Source organism: Plutella xylostella, chromosome 5 (genome assembly GCF_932276165.1).
Source record: "Plutella xylostella chromosome 5, ilPluXylo3.1, whole genome shotgun sequence".
NCBI lineage: Eukaryota > Metazoa > Arthropoda > Insecta > Lepidoptera > Plutellidae > Plutella > Plutella xylostella.
In genome coordinates this window covers 6,881,691-6,899,285 of record NC_063985.1, presented here as the reverse complement: position 1 = coordinate 6,899,285, position 17,595 = coordinate 6,881,691, and the positions used below count along the sequence as shown (strand labels likewise).

The window sequence follows — 17,595 nt, the reverse complement described above, 5'->3', positions numbered from 1 at the left end:
TCAAAAAGCAAATTTTGACACTATTCGTATTGTGTATGTTCGGTTGGGGTCGAATAATGACGTCATAGTTGGTATGGGCTTCAATACCCACCGGCCGCCATCTTGTTAAAATTTTGTATGCGAATATTTTATCGAAACCCGAGATTGGTATTTTGTATCATATAATTTGGGTTGGCCAACCGTCTTGTCTTGGGCAACTAGTAAATAGTAGCTTTTAAACCATAGAGTCACCATAGAATGTAGAAAATAACGTTTTTTTTTTAAATTGTGACGTTGAAGTCTTCTTGTGATCTTGAACAAAATAATATTTCTTTGATGTTTGTTTTGTGAATCTTGCAAATTTTTGGTCTTCCATAATTAGTAAATAGTAAGTAATTAGTTAGAAGGAAATTATTTCAGTAGGTATTTGTTTTTTTTAGTAAGTATAGGTACCTAACTGTTGTTTTAAAATTGGTTTCAGGGGACTCTGGTTATGCTATACGGCCATGGATGTTAACACCTATCCTCAATGCAGCTGTAGGATCCCCAGAAGAACACTACACTGATCTACACTGCCGTGTCAGAAATACTGTGGAGCGGTGCATTGGGGCCCTTAAAACACGCTGGAGATGTTTGCTGGCACTTCGTGTGCTTCACTATGAGCCCACCAAAGCTGCGAAAATAGTAAATGACTACTGTGTACTACACAATATAGCAAATGCACACAATATACCAGTGACGACAACTTGCCTGCTGCTGGTAACATTCGGGTGCAGCATATTGGTAACGTGGCTTATGGTGCTGCTGATGCAGATGCAGGGCGCATGAGGGCCAACCTTGTCCAGAGGCTGTGAATTTCAAGGAACTAAAATAACCTGACTCTGATAGGCTGATTTTTGCTGTATATGTATAATTTAGTAATAAAAAACACAATTTATATTAATAGCTTTTATTTTTGATTTTAAATCACATAACTTCCTTTCACATTTAGCTTCTACCAGTCTTACTATAATCATTATTAAAATAATTTTTCTACTTTAACCTTTAAGTTATGATTGCACATTGCCACTTTACATGTGAATGCCCGTCAGAATTTTTGACCAGTTTTTGTAACTCCAGACCCAATTGAATATAATTCATATAATTGTATTGTATGCCTAGTGGGCCGGGAGGGTACCGGCCAACAGCAAGCTCTTTATGTCTTTCAACGAACTCCAACAAAATGTCCATTTGTCGATCTGAGACTTTTCTTAAAGGCGCCATCCTGGAAATAAAATACAATATTAATGTCCTATTCAATCTTTTTTCTTGGCACATATGCCTCACAAAAATATTACTAACAAGCACAACCTGCACAAATGTGAAGATTATTTAATGGCTCAGTGATCAATCTACTTTTAATAACTGAGTTCCCAGTACCAAGTGTTAGATCTCAATCATCGACTTATATTACTAGCGTATCGTACTAGAAATCATTGATTTCAATGCTTTTATTAAGTACAATAAATGTTCATTTTTCACGACTTTGTAAAAAATTCCCATATTTCGTTCTGTGTATGACTAAGTTTAAAATTTTAATAATAATACGTTAATTATGTACTTACCTTAGATATAATGAACAATTAAAACCCAGGAGTCAGGTAATTATAAAAAAACACACACCAAAATCAATCTCTGTTTTGGATGGTTCGTTGCAGTTTGTTTTGACAATCATTTGACAATAGCTTCCAGTATCGCCATTTTTCTAAATAATGCGGCAAATTAAAGATTTGATAAATGCAGTAGTCGTAGTTTGAAGTGAAATGAAGTTTTCATTTAGTCGGCTAACCAAATCACAGAATATTTTCACAAAAATTTTGCAACCTCTAATGTATCGATAAATCTCATACCCACTATTCGTTCAGTGATCATGACCGAGATAGCCGATGCCAAAAGATGGTCAGAAACCCATCATAGATTTGTACGGTTGGAAATCGCGAGTCCATGACACCCGAGATAGAAAATCACCCAGCAGGGCTATTTTCTATCTCGTTGATAACTCTCTTCACCGTGATCTTACTGTCAAAAAGCAAATTTTGACACTATTCGTATTGTGTATGTTCGGTTGGGGTCGAATAATGACGTCATAGTTGGTATGGGCTTCAATACCCACCGGCCGCCATCTTGTTAAAATTTTGTATGCGAATATTTTATCGAAACCCGAGATTGGTATTTTGTATCATATAATTTGGGTTGGCCAACCGTCTTGTCTTGGGCAACTAGTAAATAGTAGCTTTTAAACCATAGAGTCACCATAGAATGTAGAAAATAACGTTTTTTTTTTAAATTGTGACGTTGAAGTCTTCTTGTGATCTTGAACAAAATAATATTTCTTTGATGTTTGTTTTGTGAATCTTGCAAATTTTTGGTCTTCCATAATTAGTAAATAGTAAGTAATTAGTTAGAAGGAAATTATTTCAGTAGGTATTTGTTTTTTTTAGTAAGTATAGGTACCTAACTGTTGTTTTAAAATTGGTTTCAGGGGACTCTGGTTATGCTATACGGCCATGGATGTTAACACCTATCCTCAATGCAGCTGTAGGATCCCCAGAAGAACACTACACTGATCTACACTGCCGTGTCAGAAATACTGTGGAGCGGTGCATTGGGGCCCTTAAAACACGCTGGAGATGTTTGCTGGCACTTCGTGTGCTTCACTATGAGCCCACCAAAGCTGCGAAAATAGTAAATGACTACTGTGTACTACACAATATAGCAAATGCACACAATATACCAGTGACGACAACTTGCCTGCTGCTGGTAACATTCGGGTGCAGCATATTGGTAACGTGGCTTATGGTGCTGCTGATGCAGATGCAGGGCGCATGAGGGCCAACCTTGTCCAGAGGCTGTGAATTTCAAGGAACTAAAATAACCTGACTCTGATAGGCTGATTTTTGCTGTATATGTATAATTTAGTAATAAAAAACACAATTTATATTAATAGCTTTTATTTTTGATTTTAAATCACATAACTTCCTTTCACATTTAGCTTCTACCAGTCTTACTATAATCATTATTAAAATAATTTTTCTACTTTAACCTTTAAGTTATGATTGCACATTGCCACTTTACATGTGAATGCCCGTCAGAATTTTTGACCAGTTTTTGTAACTCCAGACCCAATTGAATATAATTCATATAATTGTATTGTATGCCTAGTGGGCCGGGAGGGTACCGGCCAACAGCAAGCTCTTTATGTCTTTCAACGAACTCCAACAAAATGTCCATTTGTCGATCTGAGACTTTTCTTAAAGGCGCCATCCTGGAAATAAAATACAATATTAATGTCCTATTCAATCTTTTTTCTTGGCACATATGCCTCACAAAAATATTACTAACAAGCACAACCTGCACAAATGTGAAGATTATTTAATGGCTCAGTGATCAATCTACTTTTAATAACTGAGTTCCCAGTACCAAGTGTTAGATCTCAATCATCGACTTATATTACTAGCGTATCGTACTAGAAATCATTGATTTCAATGCTTTTATTAAGTACAATAAATGTTCATTTTTCACGACTTTGTAAAAAATTCCCATATTTCGTTCTGTGTATGACTAAGTTTAAAATTTTAATAATAATACGTTAATTATGTACTTACCTTAGATATAATGAACAATTAAAACCCAGGAGTCAGGTAATTATAAAAAAACACACACCAAAATCAATCTCTGTTTTGGATGGTTCGTTGCAGTTTGTTTTGACAATCATTTGACAATAGCTTCCAGTATCGCCATTTTTCTAAATAATGCGGCAAATTAAAGATTTGATAAATGCAGTAGTCGTAGTTTGAAGTGAAATGAAGTTTTCATTTAGTCGGCTAACCAAATCACAGAATATTTTCACAAAAATTTTGCAACCTCTAATGTATCGATAAATCTCATACCCACTATTCGTTCAGTGATCATGACCGAGATAGCCGATGCCAAAAGATGGTCAGAAACCCATCATAGATTTGTACGGTTGGAAATCGCGAGTCCATGACACCCGAGATAGAAAATCACCCAGCAGGACAGATTAAAAAAAGGAATGCAACACAGAGTACACTTTTCAAAGTCAAGTCAAAAGTTTTTTTCTCTCTCGGGCATCGGGCAACGACAATGTCGACCGACGCGACGGTACTGAGAATAAACTGAGATGCCGACACACCATCTGACGCGGCTGCCCTTCAGCTTTCAGACGTCCGAGAGCTATCTGGCACGAACTGTCCCATAAGACCGTGCACAAGTAAGGCGCCGCCGACTGACAGTGTGCACGGTTTTTTGGGACCTTTCGTGCCAATCGCTCTCGGACGTCTGAAAAGCCGCGTACACACCGGCCCAACGAACGCCAACGAACGTTTTTCGTTGGCCTTCGTTTCTCCAATCTGCCCTGTATTATATATGTTAATATCCATCGTTGGGATAACTGTTGGCGTTCGTTGGCCCGGTGTGTACGCAGCTAAAGCTGAACGACAAAGACAGCCACGTCCGTAAGCCGCATCCGCTAGTCTGATAGTGTGTCGGCGCTTTTAATGTTGGGTATTGATCTCAGAAAAAGGAACCCTATTTGATTGTTGGTCAGAGGTGTTGATGTTGACATTGACATTAATAAATTTATAGGTTATGTTTACTTACTGTTCAAGTATTTTCGGTTTAAAACATTATAATAATATGAAAACGACCTTTACTGGAATGGTGCTGGTGTAATTAAAATGAACTCAAAGATGCAAGTACCTACTACTGCGCAGGAATATTATTTAGAACTTTATGTGAGGAAACATAAAAGTACATTAGTTGGCGGTGCTTGTAGTGAAGTAAGTTAAAAATACTTTTTAAACTAGGTATAATAATAATAAAAACTTAATTTAAGGATTTTATGTATTAGCGTAGTTTAGCTGGGAATCAAACCCCTGTGACGATCCCCTTCATGTGACATCGCCGTGGGACTCCCTATTGTTGCGTAGTATAATTATAATAATAGTAATATTGATTATTGTGTAGTTAGTGTAAAGAATGATTGATTTATGGTGCGTAGATAATTAAATCACCATAATGAATCAACCTACTTTAGATATTTAAATACCACTGGTACATTTTTAATTATGTTTTACCACACATACCTCGATGATGATAATCTTACTTATACTTAATAATCTTGATTTACAGGATATTAAAAAAGATGGTATAAACTCATGGAAGACCTTGGAGCCTTTAGATCGTGAAATAATTACAAATAAATTTAATAAAGCTACAGCAGCATATCAAAATAAATTTGCAAGTTATCTTCAGCAATCAGCTTCTGCAAGGTCAGTTTAGGAAGAAATTAAAATTGTATAGTAATTTGTTTTACTTAAATCACAGCTAATTTGTTTTTATGTTCCTCAGAGTTACCAATGAAAATAGAAATGGCTGTAACACTATCCCTTTAGTAAATACTACCAATATAGTTAATACATCGATGGACAGTAATGAAAACTGCAACACTCCTATGAACAATTCTATGGTAAATTATGATAATGACAACTTTATTAATGAGTAAGTGTTTATCTGATAATTTTCCACTAACTATTTAGATTATCTTCTTTGTTTGGATGGTTTCGTTAATGACATTTTTTTCTTCAGTATCTGTACCAGTTTTTTTAGTCATATTGAACATACTTAACATTATTTCACACCAGTTTCTTGTTTTCCAGACAGGATATACACATTCCAGAAGTTGACCACAGTGACCAGGACCACACACTACAGCATAATTATTTACCACCTTTGATGATTCCACAGCCACCAGAGAGTCCAAAAGTACTGTAGGTGCATAATGACAAACATAATTAATGAACTTAGTACATACATTATTATTAATTTAAAGGGAAACCACAAAAACTCTGATAATAAACTGAAATAACCAGTACCTGTAGTCTTGCATGATAACTCATTCATTTTGTATTTAATATTTTGTGTGCAGAATATAATACAAATCAATAATAAATATATCTGTTTTTCAGAAAAGCAAAGGATCTGTATGAAAAAATGTACTCAATGAATGAAAACGCTACTCCTTATTCAGCACTAAATCGTGATGATAAAAGATTTTACCAAAATGCTTTATTAATGGTTAAAAGGAAGTACCTCAAGAGATATGAGTCATATTTGTTGGGATTAAGAAATGATCAGTTATATAGACATATGCATAATGTTATTAGTGAAGAAATTTATGAATAAATATAGAAGTAAAAGCTTATGATTTCTAATCTATTTATTATAATAATAATAACAACTAATACAGATAAGTTAATGAAATTTCTAAGTAACTAAACTCTAATGTATCTACTATTGTATATAAACATATATTATTATGTTCAACCTTATTCTATAGGTATTCATTCAAATCCAAATCAAAACCTTTACATAGTGATGTGATGATAGTGTGACTACTAGTAACAAAACATTCATATTATGTAGTCTGAGCCTATCTGAAACCTAGTTAAACATTGTGAGATATGGCGTTTCGACTTTCTCCGTGTTCGGCATCATAAGGGTCACAGTGACAGTTAAATAAAGTCCATTTTTCTCTCCACCTTTAATTTGCAAGGTGCGGGTGCCTATATAAATAGAGTGAGTCGCCCGCGCGCCTCAGTTGGTTTTTGATTTTTGAAGTGAACACTTCGGCAAAATGGCTCTATGTAGCCACGGTTCTCGTCGGCTTCGCTCCGACGGGGAAAAATATAATATTGAATTTGCGGAGTCCTCGCTACCGGGAGCTGTAGCGGACCAGGCGGCGCGGGGCCTGCCGGCTGCTGCGCACGCAGCCATTGCTGAGGATTTCGCAACGAAGGTTTGAGTTGATAAGCCGTGAGTAAAATGCTATTATTTACTGCTTTTAAAAGCTCAGCCACTGGTCATAATGCTCCGGCGCTTGGGGTTTTTATCCCACGCAGTAGGGTCCGATTCAATAGTCGTGGTGATGATTGATCACATATTCCGATCCTACTAGTGGCGCTTGAGCTAGATACTTACATTAATGACCGATTTAAGTAAAGCATATGTTAAATTTATACAGGAAAAAATAATAAAAATATATTTTTCTACCCTCAATTTCTAATATTTTTAGAAAACAGTTGATAAAAACTTTGCTATTACAATAATGCACTTGATTATAGCTTATGTAAGGCTTTACAAAGAGGGGCTTTCCAGGACCGTCATAGGATTTTTTACAGGAAGCACGTGGCTCCGAGTTTCAGTATGTTGGGACATTGTGGTATGTGCGGCGAGTAATGTGATCCGCCGGTACCTACCCGCTGAGGGTAGGCAGGCCGATTCGGTGAAATTGAAGTTTCGTGTAACCTGCACCCGGCCCTGTGCTCCTGCGCTGGCCGCCGTCTCGTGGCACCTGCATCGCAGCGTACACCCGGCCCTGCGCTCCTGCCCTGGCCATCGGTTCGTGCCACCTGCATCGCAGCATACACCCGGCCCTGTGCTCCTGCGCTGGCCGCCGTCTCGTGCCACCTGCATCGCAGCGTACACCCGGTCCTGGCCCTGGCCACCGGTTTGTGGTACCTGCATCGCTGAATAGACCCAGCCATGCACTCCTGCCCTGGCGGCTGTACACCCGGTCCTGGCCCTGGCCACCGTTTTGTGCCACCTGCATCGCAGCGTACACCCGGTCCTGGCCCTGGCCACCGGTTTGTGCTACCTGCATCGCTGCATAGACCCAGCCATGTACTCCTGCCCTGGCGGCTGTGTTGTCCCACCTGCATCGCTGCGCACACCTGGCACTCCTGTTCTGGTTGCCAGATCCAAACGCCCCCTGTCTGGGAAGAGATTTTATGCTCAGTGGAACCGCCTGCACTATTGCTAGCACGGTCATCATCATCATCAGCCATCATTATGAGTGACTTATTTAGAAGGTATCGAGTAACGTGCGCTATTCATCAGTGATTTTGGCATATGCAGACGAACGTTTACTGCCAAGGTTGGTCATGTTAGCCATACAAGGGCACACCAACGAAGCCTGAGTAACCACCTGCAGTCGCCGTAGCCGCATCGGCATGGATGACGACAAATCGGGTAACGTGCACCGCTTCTAAAAGTGTTATAGCACTTCAATTTGATGCCTCCGCTAAGGTAGGGTATTCTATTAAAGCAGCTTTCTTCTGAACTGCCCAAAGTGACCTGTAGACTGCTCCTGGGGATAGTTGTGCAATCAATTTTTTATTTCGATTTCTCTGCTGAAGAAACTGTCTAATGCAGCTTTTGTTCTAAACTGCCTAAAGATCATTGGACTGCTCATGGGAATGGTGACGCACGGTAAGTACAGGAGCGTTAATCTATACTGATGAGAAACGAACGAACGAGAGCTGTCGTGCAATCGGCACGTTTAATACATAGGTACAAACAGATAGAGCGGCTCGCGTCGCAGTGCACTGAAAGTTCGTTTTTCGTCATATAAAGTGACTCCCCAGACACTATCTTAAGTGTCATGACACATCGGCAGATTCCAGCTTTGAGTCTTTTCTTTTCTCGGCTGTGAGCAAAGTGAATCCCACGGGCGAGTGTTCAACCTGAAAGCACTGAGCTAATTCCTGATTTCGTGAAAGTCGCTGTTGCTATACCATACCGCTTCACAAGTTACCGAATTTATTATGATCCTACTGTCGGGTGATCATGATCAGAGTGCCATCGCGGTTTCTGAGTGACACCATATAAGCTGTCTTCCTTATGTCCCAGTGGATTGTGAGTGTGTGTCCGAGCTCTTTGTTGAAAAATGCGTGAACCTCCTACGCAGCAGCTGTCTACTAGTTGTGTATCGAATAAATCGAGTAACGGTGCTCTTGCACGAGACGACTACCTTTTGGTAAAATTATAACTTCCACTATTCTGGGAACATGCATATAGGTACCTACTGTGTACTGTGTATCACATCACGTGTAGCCGTAGCCCAACTCAATTTACTGGGCTAGATAATAAACAATGGCAGTCGTCATTAAATTTCTATGAATTTCGAAGGTCATCATTTGGAGCACAATTCAAAGGGTGAAAGTACCTATTCATGCCTAAACGGCTTCTCTAATGAAAATGTATTTTTAGTTCGATTCTGGCGCAAACGTTTCATAACTATTTTTCAACACTGTATCTGCTGAAACTACTTAGACTGACTGGTTAAGATGCAGACGTGCCGTTTTCTAAATTCCATTTTGAGTAATCTGTTTTATGGATCTTTCAGTTAGTTACGTAACTAGTTACTTACCAAGTAAAAAATTACTTGTGTCATGCTCGTACGCGCATCTCATTTAGGAGCTCTCTGGCCTCTAGCTGAAGGCTAGAACTGGTATATATATCTACTAAGCTAGTACAGAGTTATAACCGGGCAGCGGTGACGTGGTAGCTGCTTGATTTATTAGAGTTTGCGGAAAACTTTCTAAATAAGTAATAATTATTAGTCAATTTAACTCTTCGCAGTTCTTTCAGAATGCAATACGGTCGTTGAAGTAGGTAACCTTCCTTAGCTGGACAACAACAACAAGCCTTTTTGTTTTAAAGAGTGTCACAGTTATTCGCCATTCCACTGTCATATCGATGTCCAAGGACTTTTTCTTGGGTACAGCTAACTACCTAAGTTTACCTATAGATAGCCGCAAGCTATCTGCGGTTGGCGAACTGTCAGTTCTGATTGATAAGTCAGGCTCGAGGTGGCTCGTCCAACTGTCCATGTTCCCGCCACCATGATTGTTGCTTCCACAGATTAGAGAGTCTATGTTGGCTGTCGTTGCATCAGGTCTGATCAGGTACAACTAACATCTTTACGTACCATCTTTATTTAATCGAGCTATTTTATTTTGTTTTATCTAGGTTGACTTAATGGTTTCAAAATCGAACCTACAACAATGTAAGTAGGTACCTACCTACGTACCTTTCAAGTTGCAACAAGGCGAAGCCTTAAGGTTTTGGCCTTAGTGTTGACGAACCTACCTAAAGGTGACCTTGTTAATGTTTTTCATATGAAGTACTGAACATTTTACTTATCCTGGTGGCATGACTGATCATTTACTTACCCAGTTAAGACATGTTAGCCGGGTTTCATTTATCAACTATTATAATTGTTATTGTTGTGTTAATCAATCTTTATTAATTGATGTCATCTACCAAGGAATGCTGCCAGAGCTCATAATATTCACACATGATGATACAGAATGATAGTAGCCCACAAAATCGGTGCAAAGGCTTATAAAATAACTTTCCTTCCTAGTAGGACTGCACAGGAACTCGTTAACCGCCGAGTTAGTTAATAATACAAAATTACACTGTGTGTTACTTGTCAATCTAGAATATGAACATAGTTACCTGCATCATGTTTTGAAAAACTGAATACTTAGTTATCCGCCAGTGTCACAGCCTTCATCTAATCTTTTCCAGTAGCTGATGAGGCTGAGATATTTAGTAAAATTATCTTCTCTTCAAGCACCACTCCTCGTTCCAAGGACTAGATGCCACGCTAGGTGTTGCAGGCCGTGTCGTCGTACGGGGCTGACTGAGCAGGTCCTCGAGGCTCCAGGGTCGGCTGCTGCATTTCTGAGGTCAGTCCAGAATTACATACCCTAGTCAGCATGTGCTGACCTGAGCCCCAGCGGCCTGGATCGATATTCTACACTTTACAGCTTTTAAATATTGTTGCAAAGTATTTCACTGGTTCCATCCATTCGGCTAGTGTATGTTAAAAATATTGCCTTGACAATAACAAGATTTTGATCAATAATTACTTATAAGTATTGCTTTCGAAGAGGCACTGTGTGTATCCATATGTATAAATACCTACCTATATGTATAGGTACATACCTTCCATAACTTTCTGACAAGTCAGGAATAATAAGGAAGTACTTAAGTCTTATGTACCTTTCTTTTTAGTATATCTATTACCTAGAAATCTATGCATTATAAATTTATAGATTCAAATATTTATCTACTGATATACTCATCAGTAGCTTATGGGTCACAGTTGGTTTTCTCTCCACCATGCGATAATAAACACATCTCACAATGTTTAACTAGGTTTCAGATAGGCTCAGACTACATAATAGACGCATTTTTCCTGAAATAAAAATGACATATTATGTATCTAGCCTATCTGAAACCTAGTCATTTCTGCATGGTGATATTACAACTGAGGCGCGCGGGCGACTCACTCTATTTATATAGGCACCCGCACCTTGCAAATTAAAGGTGGAGAGAAAAATGGACTTTATTTAACTGTCACTGTGACCCTTATGATGCCGAACACGGAGAAAGTCGAAACGCCATATCTCACAATGTTTAACTAGGTTTCAGATAGGCTAGATACATAATATGTCATTTTTATTTCAGGAAAAATGCGTCTATTATTCGCTAATTTAATCAATTATTATAAGCTAGTTAGATATCATACAATACAGAAATATAAATAATTTAAAAGATAATTTAGTGAAGATTACTTTGGAAATACTGTGGTAGAAGACTTTAAATGGATTATTTGCCACACATTAATCCAAGGGCCATGCCAGCTACAAATGATGCAAGGAACACATGTGTTTCTGTGGCACGGTAGTGGTCATCTCCTGTAAAGTTATTGTACCAGCGCTTGGCTTTTACTTCTTTTTTCTTCAATAAATCCTCAGCTTTATCTAATTTACGGTCCACAAATCTCTCCACCTAAAACAAACAGCAGACAGGTATTTTATAATGTCATAATCAATTCATAACTAAACACAAATTAAAAATATATAATTAAGAATAACTTTCATGCTTGACAGGTTCTACCCAAACATAATACTGAATGAACTGTTCCCAATGTAATAATAAAAATGGTAAATTGTTTCACTCACTTGCAACTCTAAAATTAAACTGTTTAAAAATTTACGAAGATGCAATACCAAAAAAGAATCCTCCAGTAAACCCTGCTGAATAATATGAATTATCTTTGACAAAATATATCACCTGCAACAAAGTAAATTCAATGTCTTAAACAATAACATAAAATGTAATTTTAAATTTTGATAATATGGCTGAGAACCAGTCAAGTATAAAAGTTTAACAAAACAATATCAAAACTGTACACATTCTTACTTTGTCAAACCAAGCGGGAGATTTTCCTGTTGTTTCTTTTTCAATTTTGTCACTAATCTTGTCAACCCTCTTGTTAATTTTATCCCAGTTAATATCAACATATCCTTTCTGATTGGCAAGATGGAGTAAAATGACACCGCTACCAATGCCCACGGCAGCAACTTTTCCAATTTTCATTGTTAGAAAACCTGTTATCCTGCAAGAAAGTAATTATGTTAATATACCCAAGTTCTGTTGACGAGCTGACTGGTCCTACTATGGCATAAGAAATTAGTGTATTAGGTAAGAATCAGCAAACGTCTCGTGTGGTATTGCATTGATTATATTATTGCAGCACTCGGAAAAATCGGAGTAAACTCCGTGCATGAATGCAAAGGTTAAAACAAAACATTTGTGATACACGTAAATGAGTCTATCGAACAAACCAAAGTGATGAAATGCACAAAATAAACAAAGAAATCAAGATGACCTCACCATCCTGACGCAGTTCCTAAAATTAACTGCTTTGTTGCTGAAGTCTTCCCGATGTCGGCAATGGCTTTTTCAATAATGTTCTTTGCGTCATCCACAATCTTCTTGGCATCCTCGGAAGCATCGTCGGTTTTCGGTTTAGCCATCGTTTGGGATTTTTCAGTATTTGGAATAAAATACCACTAGCGCAATAAATTTCTGAAATTTTTCAAACGTCAAATACTTTTTTTTTGTCTATGGCCATAGCTACATAGGTCTCTAATCTGTGGCCAAGCAAAAATACCACAGAGTAGCTGATAAGGATTTTACCCTGTTAAGACGCCGACACACTAGCGGACGCGGCTTACGGACTCGATAGTATGCACGGTCTTTTGGGACAGTTCCTGCCAGATCACTCTCGGACGTCTTTGTCTTAAGCTGCGTACGTCAGCCGCGACTTAAGCGTCGTGTGTCGGCGACACACTAGCGGACGCGGCTTGCGGACCGTTATGTCGGCGCCTTAAGTCCACCGCCGCGTTTGCCAGCAGCAGCGATCCAGCGAATCGCCGAGAAAAGCTGTGTCAAGTGTCAAAGTCAGCTGACAGATTTGTGAGCTATCATTGACAGTTGACAGATCCACCGCCAACCAAGTTTTTGACGTTTTTGCGACGGACCGGGCAAAATAAATTATTTTGTAAAGTAAATTAATGTTCAATTCAATGAAAGTATTAAAAACATTTTGAATTCATTTACGCTACTTCACTCAACTCAACAAATTTAATAAACAAAATGTCCATTGTTTTCATAAAAATACCTCATTTTTACAAAAAATGTCATCGCACATTTTATTCCTCTATAAATTGCAAACAATTGAGAAAAAACAGCCTAGCTCTTTGGGTAATGTTTAAATTTATTTCCTTTAACTCATCCTTCTTAATCGTTTTCTTTCAATGTTATAAAAAAAGTTATACCCACATGTGTGTGTGTGTGTGTTTGTTGTTTTTATACACACACACGCACTCACGCCTTGTACTAATGTACTCCCTTGCGGGGTAGGCAGAGGTGCATTGCTGCACCCACTTTTCGCCAGAGTGTTATGTTAGTCCCAATGTAATAGGGGGCGGGCCTATTGCCATTTTTCGGGCACATCCAAGACCCGAGAACAAATATCTGTGTTTAAACAAATATCTGCCCCAGCCGGGAATCAAACCCGGGACCATCGGCTCAGTAGTCAGGTCACTAACCTAACCTAACCTAACCACTACGCCATTCGGTCGTCTTGTCGTTGTTTTTATACCCACATAATAATACTTACCTATCTATGTTACTTACCTTATGGACTGATGGCTATTCCAGTTTTCTAACTCATTCCCAGTTACAATCGCAAGGGCTCCAATATATTGCTAAGATATATAGGTTTTGTTGAGTATTTATGTTGGTATAAGACTGTTATTAATTCAAATAATATTTTTTTAGCAAGAAGAACTAAATACTGAAATAAAAGTTAATATTGAAAATCATTGGCGTAAAGAAGTTATAAATGACATTAGGTCAAACCAGAAATTGAAGTCATTTTATGTGTTACCAATGTTTCCCTACCCCTCCGGCAACCTTCACATGGGACATGTTCGAGTTTATTCTATTTCTGACACAATATCAAGGTTCCAGAAGCTATGTGGCTACAATGTGGTTCATCCTATGGGTTGGGATGCATTTGGCTTGCCAGCTGAAAATGCAGCTATAGAAAGAAATATTCCACCAACAAAATGGACACTCAGTAATATTGCTTCTATGAAGCAGCAACTTTTACAACTGGCATTTGATTTCAATTGGGATAGAGAGATTAGTACTTGTGACCCAGCTTATTATAAATGGACACAATACATATTCTTAAAATTATTTGAGAAAGGATTAGCATACCAAAATAAGGTAAGATTGCACTGTAATTATTATCTTTGTCTTGATTTATATGAAGCCCACATTTATATATTTTTTATGAATTACAGGCACTTGTGAACTGGGATCCAGTGGACAAGACAGTGCTAGCCGATGAGCAAGTGGATGATGTTGGATGTTCCTGGAGGTCGGGAGCTAAAGTAGAAAAGAAAGTACTTACCCAGTGGTTTGTGAAAACTACAATGTTTGCACAAAAACTATATGATGGCTTGAATAATCAAAACTTGGAAAACTGGAAAGATATCATCAACTTACAAAAACATTGGATTGGGGAATGTAGTGGAGTAGTTGTTAATTTTAAGTTAAAGACAAACACAGGGGATAAGTTATTGGATGTTTGGACAACAGAACCCCACAAGTTCATTCATGGCAGTTTCTTAACCATCAGCAGCACTAATGTAGCTGCTCAAGAACTAGCATCAGAGTCTGTCAACACACTCACAGCTTATAACCCTGTGACAGGGGCTGAAATTCCTGTATATGTATCTGATGATGCAAGCTATGCTGAAGGCCGCGATGTGCACATTGCCTGCCCTCAGACTTGTGAACATGACAAACTTCTGGCTGACATTCTAAACATCAGTGTTGAAGATTATCATGTGGATGTTGAAGGTGATGGTAAAAAAGCTATTCAAATGGCAAAATCTAAAAATGTTGGAGGATATGTTGTAAGTTCAAAACTTAAAGATTGGCTTATATCAAGGCAAAGGTATTGGGGCACTCCAATACCTATAATACACTGTCCAAGCTGTGGTGCAGTTCCTGTCCCTTATGAAGATTTGCCAGTCAAGTTGCCTGAAATAAAGTCACTGGAACTGGGCATTCAAACACTGGCCACTGCAGAGGATTGGATAAATTGTGAGTGTCCCAAGTGTCATCAAAATGCAAAAAGAGAAACTGACACAATGGACACATTTGTAGATTCCTCCTGGTACTATTACAGATTTTTGGATCCACAAAATAATATGTTTCCATTTGATAAAAGTAAGCTTGAGGGAAACACTCCTGTTCACATGTACATAGGGGGGAAAGAACATGCAGTTCTGCATCTGTACTATGCGAGGTTTATGAGCTACTTCCTACATTCACTGGGATGGACACCAAATGCTGAGCCCTTCAAAAAGTTGATTGTCCAGGGAATGGTTATGGGTCAATCATATAAACTCAAGTCAAGTGGAAAATACATACCACCAGAAAATGTATACCAAGTTGGGAATGACTACAAAGAAAAGGGGTCTGATGAGCCTCTTCTTGTACAATGGGAAAAAATGAGTAAATCTAAATACAATGGTGAAAATCCCAGTAAGCTACTGGAAACATATGGCTGCGACACGACCAGGCTGCTCATTCTAGCCGACGTGCCGCCCGCCACCAGCAGGCGCTGGTCGGACGCAAGTAAGTGCCTACTTAAGAGTTACGTTATAATGAAATATAGTCTACATGCTAGTCCTTATTTCCTTTGGTTTGCCCATCCATTCGTGAATAAGTAAGAGCAGTGTGAAGTGTGATATTATGCATTCCTAATTAGTATCTAAGTAGATATTATAGTTACCTACATGATCTCCAAAGTATACATTGAACAAAATGTAATTAATGGTAAATTTAAACATTTCAGCTTTCCCTGGTGTATTGAATTGGCAAAAAAGATTATGGATGACAATGCAAGAATTTATAACACATAGAAAAAATGACACCATCTGCAAATCAAATAACTTTACAGATGAAAACTTCACAGCTTTGGAACAAAAAATTGCAGATTCCAGAAATTATTTTATAGCAAACACCACTTACCATTTTAAATATACACAGAAGTTAAGTGTAGGCATCTCAAGGTTGCAAGGACTGACAAATGTCTTACGGGTAAGCATAACAATGGATTTTATGACCACTGAAATTGTAGGTAGAGCTTTTTGGAGATAATCATTTGTATTTATTTTATTTCAGAATAAACTGCCACCAGAAATCATAGCAAGAAGTGAACAGTTTGAATTGGCGCTGGCGTCACTAATAATAATGCTGTCTCCGATTACACCTCATTTCTGCTCAGAGCTTTGGGCTGGTCTTCGCGAGGCACCAGGAAGGATTTGCAACAACAGCTCCATGATCAAATGGGACAATAATGTATTGGAACAAAGTTGGCCTGTGGTAGATGATGACTATGAATTATCATTTTTATGCAAGGTAAGGAACTCTGCATGGATTGTCTGAAAGATAACATATGTGCAACAAAGTGATAAAGAGAGAGAACTAAGTAACTAAAACTTAAATACTTACTTTTCTAATTTCAGGTGGATGGCGCTGATAGATGCGAATTAAAAGTAAAGGCAGCTGACCTACCTAATATGAGCCAAGAAATGGCTTTAGAAATGATGCTCAAGGAAGCTCAAGTGTCTAAGAGAATTACAAGAGGAATATTAAAATCTAAATACGAATTATATCCCGAATGCCGTGCTATTTTGCATATAACAAGTATCAAAAAGGCTAATGTCATAAAAGTAGCTGCGAATTAATGTATTAATATATCTAATATAAGATATCATGTGACTATCTATTTGCTCTTCTGTTATGAACAAATACCTACCTATACAATAAATGTATAATAGAAATTAAATAAAAGGTTATAAGAAGTTAAACAGAGAAAAACATAATTTTACATGGAAAAGACAGTAATAACATTAGTCGGTTTTGCATAGCACCGAAACGATCGGCGGCTCTGCTAGGAGGGCAGCAGCAGAAGATCGAGAAGTGCACCCCACGCGCTGATTTTCAACCGCTTCCCCTGTGATGCCGACCTAATAAATTAATGATAGTATATGTAGTCAGGCAGTCATTACTAAGGTAATTAATTTGATCTATCTATAACTATTTATTCAAGGCTTTTTCTAACATGGAGGAAGTTCCTCCGCAATTAGAGTAATATACTGCCATCTAGCGTTGAGTAGTCAATTTAATGGGAGATTTTCAACCATAGACTATAGATGACTTCATACTCAACAACACTGCATTTTTTAAAGACGGCATCAAAAAAAATGCAGTGCTTTTGAGTATGAAGTCATTTGTCAGTCAGGTTGTTTGTCTATGGTTGAAAATCTC

At 38.1% G+C, this 17,595-nt stretch overlaps 3 protein-coding genes and 1 long non-coding RNA gene across 7 annotated transcripts; 3 read left to right on the top strand and 1 right to left on the bottom strand.

Annotated features, from left to right (window-relative positions):
• The first annotated feature begins 2,243 nt into the window (after positions 1–2,243).
• LOC125491370 lies at positions 2,244–2,958 on the top strand. Its single transcript, XR_007268275.1, has 2 exons — positions 2,244–2,407; positions 2,501–2,958. It is a non-coding gene; the product is annotated as an uncharacterized LOC125491370 (long non-coding RNA).
• Positions 2,959–4,579: 1,621 nt separating this feature from the next.
• LOC105394782 lies at positions 4,580–6,241 on the top strand. 3 transcript variants are annotated; one of them, XM_011566696.3, is made up of 5 exons: positions 4,580–4,817; positions 5,170–5,309; positions 5,389–5,538; positions 5,697–5,807; positions 6,006–6,241. In XM_011566696.3, exons 1-5 carry the CDS (start codon positions 4,716–4,718, stop codon positions 6,220–6,222), a joined length of 720 nt encoding a protein of 239 aa, XP_011564998.3. In that variant the 5' UTR covers positions 4,580–4,715; the 3' UTR covers positions 6,223–6,241. The 3 variants fall into 3 exon arrangements, 2 of the variants coding, with proteins under 2 accessions (XP_011564998.3, XP_048489378.1); XM_048633421.1 differs by having other exon boundaries at positions 4,582–4,817; positions 5,697–5,811; XR_007268302.1 differs by lacking the exon at positions 4,580–4,817 and adding an exon at positions 4,904–5,091.
• Positions 6,242–11,370: 5,129 nt separating this feature from the next.
• On the bottom strand, positions 11,371–12,804 carry LOC105383831 (FUN14 domain-containing protein 1-like). 2 transcript variants are annotated; one of them, XM_048633422.1, is made up of 4 exons: positions 12,571–12,804; positions 12,097–12,292; positions 11,856–11,967; positions 11,633–11,682 (listed from the first exon to the last, which is right to left on the bottom strand). In XM_048633422.1, the coding sequence occupies exons 1-3, from the start codon at positions 12,711–12,713 to the stop codon at positions 11,887–11,889; spliced, it is 420 nt and encodes a 139-aa protein (XP_048489379.1). In that variant the 5' UTR covers positions 12,714–12,804; the 3' UTR covers positions 11,633–11,682; positions 11,856–11,886. The 2 variants fall into 2 exon arrangements, with proteins under 2 accessions (XP_011552248.3, XP_048489379.1); XM_011553946.3 differs by lacking the exon at positions 11,856–11,967 and having other exon boundaries at positions 11,371–11,682; positions 12,571–12,803.
• Positions 12,805–13,181: 377 nt separating this feature from the next.
• Positions 13,182–17,038, top strand: LOC105394781 (leucine--tRNA ligase, mitochondrial). The gene is made up of 6 exons (XM_011566695.3): positions 13,182–13,443; positions 14,023–14,475; positions 14,553–15,897; positions 16,118–16,362; positions 16,447–16,683; positions 16,791–17,038. The coding sequence occupies exons 1-6, from the start codon at positions 13,336–13,338 to the stop codon at positions 17,010–17,012; spliced, it is 2,610 nt and encodes an 869-aa protein (XP_011564997.3). The 5' UTR covers positions 13,182–13,335; the 3' UTR covers positions 17,013–17,038.
• Positions 17,039–17,595: the final 557 nt, after the last annotated feature.

Excerpts from the sequence above, each read along its gene's own strand:
- LOC105394781 (XM_011566695.3), top strand. The coding sequence starts at position 13,336 with ATGTCCATTGTTTTCATAAAAATACCTCATTTTTACAAAAAATGTCAT. Across the intron at positions 13,444-14,022 it reads AAAACAGCCTAGCTCTTTGG|CAAGAAGAACTAAATACTGA; the intron begins GTAATGTTTAAA and ends ATATTTTTTTAG. Across the intron at positions 16,363-16,446 it reads GACTGACAAATGTCTTACGG|AATAAACTGCCACCAGAAAT; the intron begins GTAAGCATAACA and ends ATTTTATTTCAG.
- LOC105383831 (XM_011553946.3), bottom strand. The coding sequence starts at position 12,713 with ATGGCTAAACCGAAAACCGACGATGCTTCCGAGGATGCCAAGAAGATT. Across the intron at positions 12,293-12,570 it reads TTAGGAACTGCGTCAGGATG|GATAACAGGTTTTCTAACAA; the intron begins GTGAGGTCATCT and ends ACTTTCTTGCAG. Across the intron at positions 11,683-12,096 it reads CTCCCGCTTGGTTTGACAAA|GTGGAGAGATTTGTGGACCG; the intron begins GTAAGAATGTGT and ends TGTTTGTTTTAG.
- LOC105394782 (XM_011566696.3), top strand. The coding sequence starts at position 4,716 with ATGAACTCAAAGATGCAAGTACCTACTACTGCGCAGGAATATTATTTA. Across the intron at positions 5,310-5,388 it reads CAGCAATCAGCTTCTGCAAG|AGTTACCAATGAAAATAGAA; the intron begins GTCAGTTTAGGA and ends TATGTTCCTCAG. Across the intron at positions 5,539-5,696 it reads AATGACAACTTTATTAATGA|ACAGGATATACACATTCCAG; the intron begins GTAAGTGTTTAT and ends CTTGTTTTCCAG.